This window comes from Lethenteron reissneri, chromosome 48 (genome assembly GCF_015708825.2).
Source record: "Lethenteron reissneri isolate LAM-NWPU_2019-01 chromosome 48, ASM1570882v1, whole genome shotgun sequence".
NCBI lineage: Eukaryota > Metazoa > Chordata > Hyperoartia > Petromyzontiformes > Petromyzontidae > Lethenteron > Lethenteron reissneri.
In genome coordinates this window covers 11,077,937-11,088,608 of record NC_083826.1, presented here as the reverse complement: position 1 = coordinate 11,088,608, position 10,672 = coordinate 11,077,937, and the positions used below count along the sequence as shown (strand labels likewise).

Genomic DNA, 10,672 nt, shown 5'->3' with positions numbered 1-10,672 from the left:
AAGCCACCCACTAAATCTCAAACCCACACTCATGCACTCACCCACCCGCCCACTTACTCACCAACACCCTTAACTAAATCTAAATTATGTTTTTTTGCCAGGTAAGGCACACTGACCTATATAGATTGTTTTGAGAAGCAGGGTTTGGATCGAACCTACAAACTTAAAAATACCAGGCAAGGTAGTTAACAATTTGCCAACATGGCACTCCACTCTCTGACTCTCCCACCCACGAGAACACACACTCAAACACCCACCCATTAACGCAACCATCCATTCATTCAACCACCGAGCCAAGCACACACTCACCCACTCACCAAGCCACCCACTCAATCTCTAGCCCACACTCACTCACCCAGCCACTGACCTACTACCCATCAAACGTCGCACTCACTCATCCACTCTCCCACTCGGCCACTCATCTGCACACTAAATGAAAATTACGCTTTTTTTTATTTTACCAGGTAAGGCCCTCAGCTATATAGATATTTTTCAGAAACCACCTGACCACAAATAACAGCTCAATGAAGCGGCTTTTCACGTATAAAGTTACAGCAGCCAAATTCTATAATTGCATGTTTTAAAATGTGGAGAGAGAACCCGGAGCACCTGGAGAAAATTTCACGTGACCATGGGGAGAACATGCAAATATACAGGTGTCAGGGTCAGGATCGACCTCACAACCTCCTGTATAAAAGGCGAGGTCGTTAACAGCTCGCCACCACGGCACTCCACCCACTCACCCATTCAAAACCACCCACCAACCCACTCACAAACCCACTCACTCTGCTACCCACTCAATCTTTAATCCACTCACTCAACAACTTACTCACCTACGGGTCGCTGGCTCGAGCTGCGTCTGGTCGCCTGGCGCTGGAGTAAGAGAGCGATTTCCCCTCTGCGCCCCTCTATTTATCCTCCCTACCTCAAAGGAGATGCTGCGCTGAACAATGGGCTCGCGCACCTCGAGTGCGCGCACGGCGGTTCCGGGCGCTTTTGATATGCTAATCAGTGAGCGGCGTGAACTCCAAACAATGGCACGCGCCCCCCTCGCCCGGGCCAGGCAGCTCCGCGGTGCCTTTGTTCCGCTAATCAATGAGCGACCTGCACGGCGCAAATTACAATCAATCCTTTTCTCACGCAGGCCCCCATCATCGAGGTTCATGCGGCGGTGTCCATCACAAAGGCCCGTCGTGGGAAGCTGTGCATGGCTCCCTGCGCGCCTCCCCTCTCCCGATCTATTCATACCTTCAGCTTAATCGTTTACCCTCCCCAACAATTGTGCCTGCGCGCTCAAGTGCAACCATCCCAACCTTCCGTGACTATGCGCAAGAGCCCCTGCGGTCTTGCTACTCATGCTGTCCCGTCCTTCCCCTGCTTGCCTCGATGACCCGTGGGGGTGTGTGTGAGGGGAAATGCGCCTCAACCGCGGTGGCCGAATGCCCCACGCCGCGGCCACACCATATTAAGGCCGGTCGCAGCGCCGCGGTGCAACGTAGCACGGGGGAGGTCATCCAATTCCCTGATCGCCGGAAACCGTGAGAGTTAATCCCGATAAGGGTTTCTCGGATAAAAACCGGTCGGCCAGGCGACCTCCCCTCAGAGCTCTATGGGGGGGGGGGGGAAATGAGTGCGGGTGTGTTCATGTGAGGTGAGGTGAGGGGGACGCGGGGTCGGCTCCGTTGCTTGGTGGTGGCGAGGTCGGGGATTTGGCGCCTGCCGAACGGCTTCGCGGCGGCGGCATCACATAGCCCCCCGAGGTGCCAGTCCCCGTCCCGGGTTGACTGGAGCACCTCGCTTGGGCCGCGCCCACGAGGAAACGTTGCGGGGTCCGGGGGATCCGTCCGGACCTGGTGGCTGGCCTCGGGGCGGGTGGCTCCGTCCTCTGTAGCTCCTGCGGCGGTCTCCTCCTCTACTCCAGCGGCTCTCCCCGTCCTCCGGCACCTGTGGGCTGGGGCACAAACTCAGCAGCGGAAGGGTTTAGCGGCCGTCGTCCGCGCCGTCTCCGGACTGGATCGGGGCGTCTCGGGGGCCCGGCGGGGCCCATGTAGTGTGCGAGGCCCCCCAACACGAGGGGTGCGGGTACTCCGGGATTTCGGGGCCTTCGGGTGACGGGGTTCTCTCTCGCCGGGGCCACTTTCCATGGTTTTAAGCAGCGGACATTGACCACCGTCTCTCGACCCCCCTCCCCGCCATAAATTAGTACCGTCCAGGGGGAGATCTGCCGCACCACGGTCCAGGGTCCCCGCCAGTAGGTCGTCAGTTTCCCCACCTGCCCGGCCCCGACGCGAGGGGTGTGTAGCCACACCTTAGCGCCTGTCAGGAATAAGGGGGGTTCCATGCGGGGTCGGGTGCCCTGTTCCTGCCGCCGATGCGCGGCTTCCCCTTGCGGGTATGCTCGGCCTCGGGCTTCTCGCAGGGTCTCCAACAGGTGTTTCACGGGGCGGCTTCCCTCCTCCGGCTGGGGGGGAGGGACGCCGAATAGCAGATCTGCGGGTAAACAAGACTCGCGGCCGAACATCATTAAAAACGGGGTTTGTCCCGTCGACGTGTGTACGGTGGTGGCATAGGCGAAAAGGGCGTAGGGGAGGTGTTCATCCCAATCCCGTTGATTTGCGGCCGCCATACGTTTGAGTTTCCCCGCTAAGGTCTGATTCATGCGCTCCACCATACCGTTCGCCTGGGGGTGGTACGCTGTGGTTCGGTCCATCTGGATTCCGAACTCTCGGCACAGTGCCTGGAACAACTCGGCCTCGAACTCGCTACCCTGGTCGGTGAGGACTCGTTCTGGGATCCCGTGCTTAAGTACGTAGTGTTCCACAAATGCCCGGGCCACCACCAAGGCCGTTTTATTAGGGATGGCCACTGCCACGGGGTAGCGGGTGAAATACTCTACTGCGACTAGGATATATCGGTTGCCTCGATGGGATCGCGGGAATGGCCCCTGTAGGTCGATCCCTACCAGCTGATTCATGCGGCTGACGCGGAACGGCCTTAGGGGTACCTGGTATCGTGCCGGTTTCGGCCCGCACTGCTGACAGGCGCGGCAGCCCTGTACCCAGGCCGCCACGTCTTGTGCCAATTTAGGCCAGAGATACTGGCGACGCAGGGTCTCTCGAGTACGTCGTTCCCCATCGTGGCCCCCGAGTGGGTGGTCATGCACCAGCCGTAGCAGCTGGGGTCGCACCTGGGCAGGAACACAGATGCACCCCGGCTGGCCGGCCTCGGTTAACTCCCGTACCACTCCGTTCTGCACACACAACCGGGCATACAAACCGCTCCAGGGTCCTGGTAGGGCGCTCTTTTCCTCCCGCAGTGCCGCCTCCACTGCCGCCAGATCCGGATCTCGCTGCTGGGTCTGTCTCAGCTGCTCGTCGTTTAGGCCCGGGAAGGCGCAGCCGATGTCCTCCTGGATCCGTCCGATCGGGTCCCGAGCCGCGGGTCCCGCGCTTGCCGGGCGGTCGACGGGATCCTCAGTGCCACCTGTGAGGGTCTCTGTGGCGCACACTGCACTCTCTCTCGCTGGGGGGGGGGGGGGGTCAGTGGCCGCGGCCTCTCGGGGGTCCGTTGCCTGCCGGCAGCGTCCCCCCATGAAACACGGGCAGGCCTCCTCCGCCCTCGTCTCGGCGTACACCGTGGGTCGCCTCGACAAGGCGTCCGCGTTTGCATGCGTCCGGCCAGCCCGATACTCGATTTGCAGGTTGTACTCCTGCAACTGCGCCAACCACCGGGCTATCTGCCCCCGCGGCACCTTGAATGTAAGAAGAAACTGCAGAGCATAATGGTCAGTGCGTACGCGACATCTCCTGCCGTACAAATACGGCCGGAACTGTTTGCATGCGAAAATCACGGCGTACAACTCTTGGCGGGTCACGCAATAGTTCAGCTCAGCAAGGTCCGGCTGGCGTACGCGATGACTCGTTCCGTCCCATCCTGTACCTGTGACAACACCACGCCCAGCCCGCTGGTGCAGGCGTCGGTGTCCAAAATAAAATCGGTGGTAAAATCGGGGAAAGCGAGGGTGGGGGCGTGGGTGAGGTGGTCTTTGAGAGTGGTGAAGGCCGTCTGGCAGGCCCCCGTCCACTGATAGGGGTGCTTAGGGGAGGTGAGTTGGGTGAGAGGGCGTGCAATCTCGCTGAATCCCTTTACAAATCGACGATAATAGGTGGCGAGCCCCAAAAATGATCTGATCTCCGTCAGATTCCTTGGTCGTGGCCACTCCACTACGGCGCGTACCTTCTCCGGATCGGTGTGCACGCCTGCCTCGCTGACGCGATGCCCGAGGTACCCCACCTCGCGTTGTGCGATGTAACACTTACGTGGCTTGAGCTTGAGATGAGCCGCTCGCAGTCGCTGGAACACCTCTCGAAGCCTGGACAAATGCTCAGACAAAGATCTACTGAACACTATCACATCGTCCAAGTAAATCAGGCACTGTTCCCATTGCAAGCCCCGCATCACCAACTCCATCAGCCGCTGGAACGTCGCAGGCGCATTGGTGAGTCCGAACGGGAGTACTCGAAACTCGAATAGCCCCATCGGGGTGGTGAATGCGGTTTTTGGCCGATCCTCCTCCGCCATCTCCACCTGCCAGTACCCGGACGCGAGATAGAGGGTGGAAAAATATCGCGCTCCGGCGAGGCTGTCGAAGGTGTCGTCGATGCGGGGTATGGGGAAGGCATCGCCGAGCGTGACTGCATTTAGTTTACGGTAATCGACGCAGAACCGGGTTGACCCATCCTTTTTCGTTACTAGTACCACTGGGGCTGACCAGGGGCTCGCCGAGGGCTGAATTATGTTATCGCGAAGCATGTCCCCAACCGCCTCTTTGATCTGGGTGCGTTCGGGTGCGCCTACTCGGTACGCAGGGAGTTTGATGGGTCGGGCTGCACCGGTGTCAATTTGGTGCTTAACAAGGTCGGTCCGACCCACGTCCGAGTCGTGTTCGCTGAACACGTCGGCATACTCCCGCAGTAACTCGCGCAGCCGATCGGCCTCTCCCTTAGGTAAGTCCGCCCATGGTACATGTAACGCGTCGAGCAGGGGAACGACCTCGGCTCGGGGAGTCGGGCCGACTCGCCAGGCCAGGTCCTGCTCACCCTCAGGACGACCGGGGTCCTCAGCCCAGAGTGCGAACACCGAGTCGTTAGAGTGGCGTGCGTGCAGGGGGTGTACTGTGGCTATCGGGGTGCACCGTCGCAGTATCGCTGGGGTATTGTGGGGGTTAAACATCCGCATAAACAATCGGTCCCCATCTGCGTTTACCAACGTGGCGGATCCCACAACCCCATACCGTTTTGCCAACTCCGGGTGAGGAGTTAGCATTACCTCCCCTGATGGTCGGAGCGCGGGGTCGGTGGGGGATGTTGCCACCGGCACCAGCATCTCGGTGAGCGGGCCGATGGTGACTGCCGTCGCCAGGATAGCGGCCACAGGTGCAAAGCGGCGGCGCGTTGGTTCTCGTCCCAGGAACGGTATCCGCTCGCCGTTGCTCTCCATGGTGGCGCATCGCTGGCGGGGTTGCACGTTGAGTCCCAACCATTCTAGGAGGTCGGTGCCTGCGATACACTCGTGACACAACGCACTCGACACGTAGAACTCCTGCGTGCACACCTGGCTGCCTATGCGGACCTCTAGGGTGGCTCTCCCCAGCAGCCCCATTCCGGCTCCGCTCGCAGTGTGCAGCGCGCGGTCCGGGGCCTGCAGGTGACGCACGTCGACCCCGATCGTGCTGCAGTGCGCTGCGCTCACGAGCGAGGCCACCGCCCCCGTGTCCAGCAGGATTCGGGTACGCACTCCGTTTACCTCCCCTTCCACCAGCGACGTGGCCGCCGTGATCCCCGCCACCAGCTCCCGTAGCCAGTCGCCAGGAGTCACCGTTTCTGTGGGCGTTGTTGCTGGAACCTGTGTGGAGATCACTCGCTCGCCATTATTCTCACAGCTTGTTTGTGTCGGGGCTACGTCGATTTCACCCCCCGGTGGTCCCCTCTCTAGGGGGGCCTTAGTGTTTGACCTTAGCTCTTGTCTAGCTCGGGCGACCTGAGGACAGTCCCTCCTGAGATGCCCTCGCCGATTGCACACATAACACGCCCGGGGAGGGGTGGCGGCTCCGTAGTGGGCTCTCTGCCCACTCCCTCCTCCCCCAGTGCGCTGCTGCTCATATTCTGCTTCTAGAAGCGCTACTCTCCCAGTTAATCCTCCTACCTCGGCCTGGACCGTCTCTACTATTGTCTCCAGCGCAGTCATGTGTGCCCGTACTTGGGTTACCTTGTTGTCTACTTGGGTTACCCTGTCACCTACCTGGGTTACCCTGTCACCTACCTGGGTTACCCTGTCGCCTACCTGGGTTACCTGGCCGGAGACATCCTTTATACCCGTTTGTATACCGGCAACCCATCCCGAGGTTGTCTCGCGGGACACTGGAGGCTCTCTTTCCCGGCCCCTTACCGTCCTCGCGAGCTCCTGTTCCTCCTCCTCGTCTTCCGAGAGCAGGCTCGCAATGGCGCGCTCTCGTCCCAGCCCCCGGAGCTGCGCGCGTTCGCTGTGAATTATTTCACACTTACGTGCGCGCTCGACAAGGGCGTTAAAGGGAAGACGTGGGCAGCTCATGTCTGGCTGCCACCACGCCGTGCGAGACAGGTACCGCTGGATTTTCTCGGCGGCCAGTTCCTCAATAACATCAGTTGCGTACCCCGGGCGTGCGATCTTTGTTAACTCGCGCACATCCTCGGCGTAATCACGTAGATCTTCGCCAGGTTGGCGACGGCGCGCCTCTAAGGCCGATTTTGCTTCCTCCTCGTCACGCGTGCCAAAACGCTGATCGAGTCGGCGCATCAGCTTCTCTAGCTGTGTCTGTGCGCTCGCGGGTAACGCTTCTACAAAATCGGCTGCCCGCCCATCAAGATTCATATTAAGTTGGCGTACTGCCTGCGCGTCCGTCCATCCATTAATTTCCTTGGCCCCTAAGAGATTGCGGGCGAATGCCTTCCACGAAGGGGCCCCCCGGCCGGTAAATATTAGTCTTATTTTAGCGTGAGGTAACGCGGGGGTCCATCCCACTTCTGACACCAATTTGTGGGGGCCGTTGGCCCCCGAGGTCCCTCCCGCCTGCATCCCCTATTCCGTTTACGTTACCCCACCTCCCTATTACCCGCTACGGTTTCGCCGGCATTCGAACGCGACGCTCCTACTGTTACAGCCTCGCGCCGCGCTCCCATGCTGCGAGCATACGTGCGCACATCATCATCAATCAAACGCCGTGCTCGCAGTATAGCCCTGTGCGGCACGTTACCAATGCGCATCCGTATCCGACACGTAACGAACGTATGCGCACTCCCACACACAGCTCTGTGCGGCACTCACTCAACACTGACCACCCACGTTAGGATCGCGCACCTGTATTATACACGTCGTGAACGTGCGCGCACACACATACAGCTCCACACGCGATACCCACTCTTGCGCCGCTCTGCGCCGCGCTGGCCGCTCACGATATGATCGCGCACCTGGGGTACGCCGATTACGCACGCCGAGAGCTTACGCATACACTGTGCCACACGTGTTCACACTTATAACACGAGATCACACGAGGCCACGATCAGCTATTAATGATTTATTATCCGCTACCTGGAACTAGATGTTAAATCAGTGAGTCGACGAGGCTGGCCTACGCTGATACCTCTATACCTATTCCCGATTTATCTGCTATGATTCTAATTCACCTTATTACTCACTGTTAAGTGTCCACGGCGGTCCGCTGATCCTTGTGCTAACCGCGTGCCTCGGTGCTTCGCACGGACGTCCGGGTCGCTGGCTCGAGCTGCGTCTGGTCGCCTGGCGCTGGAGTAAGAGAGCGATTTCCCCTCTGCGCCCCTCTATTTATCCTCCCTACCTCAAAGGGGATGCTGCGCTGAACAATGGGCTCGCGCACCTCGAGTGCGCGCACGGCGGTTCCGGGCGCTTTTGATATGCTAATCAGTGAGCGGCGTGAACTCCAAACAATGGCACGCGCCCCCCTCGCCCGGGCCAGGCAGCTCCGCGGTGCCTTTGTTCCGCTAATCAATGAGCGACCTGCACGGCGCAAATTACAATCAATCCTTTTCTCACGCAGGCCCCCATCATCGAGGTTCATGCGGCGGTGTCCATCACAAAGGCCCGTCGTGGGAAGCTGTGCATGGCTCCCCGCGCGCCTCCCCTCTCCCGATCTATTCATACCTTCAGCTTAATCGTTTACCCTCCCCAACAATTGTGCCTGCGCGCTCAAGTGCAACCATTCCAACCTTCCGTGACTATGCGCAAGAGCCCCTGCGGTCCTGCTACTAATGCTGTCCCGTCCTTCCCCTGCTTGCCTCGATGACCCGTGGGGGTGTGTGTGAGGGGAAATGCGCCTCAACCGCGGTGGCCGAATGCCCCACGCCGCGACCACACCATATTAAGGCCGGTCGCAGCGCCGCGGCGCAACGTAGCACGGGGGAGGTCATCCAATTCCCTGATCGCCGGAAACCGTGAGAGTTAATCCCGATAAGGGTTTCTCGGATAAAAACCGGTCGGCCAGGCGACCTCCCCTCGGAGCTCTATGGGGGGTGGGGGGGGGGGGGAATGAGTGCGGGTGTGTTCATGTGAGGTGAGGTGAGGGGGACGCGGGGTCGGCTCCGTTGCTTGGTGGTGGCGAGGTCGGGGATTTGGCGCCTGCCGAACGGCTTCGCGGCGGCGGCATCACACAACTCACTCACAGACCCACCCAGCTAATCACCCACTCTATGTGTAGTCCTCACCACTTCCAGTATTGTGAGATATTCTTCCTCCCAGCGGTATCTTCACGACAACGCCCTGAAGGGTGGGCAAGCCTCTCAACGAGTCGGGCGAGCGGGGCAACAGCCTGGTCATGTTGGGTTCATAGCGCAGTGCGGCACATGCATACACACAAGCAGAACACACACATATGAACACAATAACAACAGTGGGAGCCACTCACGCGATAGGGATGGGCCGCATGGTCCACTCCAGCTCGATGTACGGCTTGCCCGGATACAATGTTAACTACCTCGTCTGGTATACAGGAGGTTGTCGGTTAGATCCCAACCCTGACACCTGTATATTTGGAGTTTGCATGTTCTCTCCGTGGTCAAGTGGATTTTTATTCTGGTCTGCTGGATTTTCCCTACACATTAGAAACAGGCGTTTAGAGTAGTTGGCTGCTATAAATTTCCACATAAGGCACGTTGTTGACCTATCATTTGTGGCCAGGTCACTTCTAAAAAAAGAGTTATGTTACTCAGTAAGATGGTTGAGACACAGGTGATGAGCCTGTGTGTAAGGGGTTGAGTGAGTGAGCGGTTTAATTCATGATTGAGTGATTGATTGGTTGAGTGAGTGGCTGAGTGAGTGAGTGAGTGAATGGTTGAGTGAGTGGCTGAATGAGTGATTTATGGAGCGATTGGTTCAGTGAGCGAGCGGGTGGTTGAGTGAGCGAGTGAGTGGTTCAGTGAGTGAGTGGTTGAGTGAATTAGTGAGTGGTTGAATGAGTATTTGAATGAGTGAGTGTTTGAACCAATGAGTGAGTGTTTGAGCGCATGAGTGTGTGGTTGAGTGAGTGGTTGAGTTAATGACTGAGTGAGTGATTGATTGAGTGAGTGGTTGAGTGAGTGAATGGTTGAGTGAATGGTTGAGTGAGCGAGTGGTTGAGTGAGTGAGTGAGCAGTTGAGTGAGTGGTTTAAGTTCGTGGTTGAGTAAGTGAGTGGCTATATGAGTGGCTGAGTGGCTGAGTGAGTGAGTGGATGAGTGAGTGAGTGGCTGAGTGTATGAGCGAGTGGATGAGTGAGCAAGTGGCTGGCGCGCACCTTGGCTGCGTTGTCCAGAGTGTCCCGCTGGTGCCGCCCCACTGTGTTGCTGCACTCCGCCAGGGTGAGAGCGGCTGTTCCGCGCCCGCAGCTGCTCCAGCGACTACGCCATCTTGCCCAGCCCCTCCTGGCGAGCACGCAGCATGCCCTGGAGCTCCCATCACATGGTGCTGGCAATCTGAGACACCCGCCTGTAGCACACACACAGAAGAAGAGATACGGGAATGGATTAGGGTGACCCGGGTGACGAGAAGTTCACTACTTCGCCCGGTATACAGGAGGTTGTAGGTTTGATCCAAACCCTGATGCTTACATATTCAATTCTGCTCGTCCAGGCGGGGAGAATCCAATCACATTTATTCGATGTGATGTTTCTCATGGGATATAATAAGCGACAACATTTGGACCCCAAACCGAGAGGATTCTGGGATGTTTGTGGTTTTTTGGCAATAACTCTGGAAGGAAATGTCGCAGACCCATCAAGGTGGGACTCGTCCAGCGACATAATGGTTGAGTGAATTCGGGAATGGTTGAATGAGTGAGTGGTTGAGTGAGTGGTTCAGTCAGTTAGTGGTTTAGGGAGTGAGTGGCTAAGTGAGCGAGTGGTTGAGTGATTGAGATAGAGTGACTGAGCGGCTGAGCGGTTAAGTTAGTGAGTCGTTGAGTGAGTGTGGCTGATTGAGTGAATGGTTGAGTGAGTGAAAGAGTGATGGTTGAGTGGTTGAGTAAGTGATTAAGTGAGTGAGTGGTTGAGTGAGTGGTTGAGTGAGTAAGTAGCTTCGTGAGTAAGTAGCTTCGTGAGTGTGCGGCTGAGTGTTGAGTGTGTGGCTGA

General features: G+C 58.1%; 1 protein-coding gene across 1 annotated transcript; it reads right to left on the bottom strand.

The window, feature by feature from the left end:
- Window positions 1–434: 434 nt before the first annotated feature.
- On the bottom strand, window positions 435–8,843 carry LOC133354681 (uncharacterized). Its single transcript, XM_061571731.1, has 2 exons — window positions 8,775–8,843; window positions 435–6,541 (listed from the first exon to the last, which is right to left on the bottom strand). Exon 2 carries the CDS (start codon window positions 6,244–6,246, stop codon window positions 3,883–3,885), a length of 2,364 nt encoding a protein of 787 aa, XP_061427715.1. The 5' UTR covers window positions 6,247–6,541; window positions 8,775–8,843; the 3' UTR covers window positions 435–3,882.
- Window positions 8,844–10,672: the final 1,829 nt, after the last annotated feature.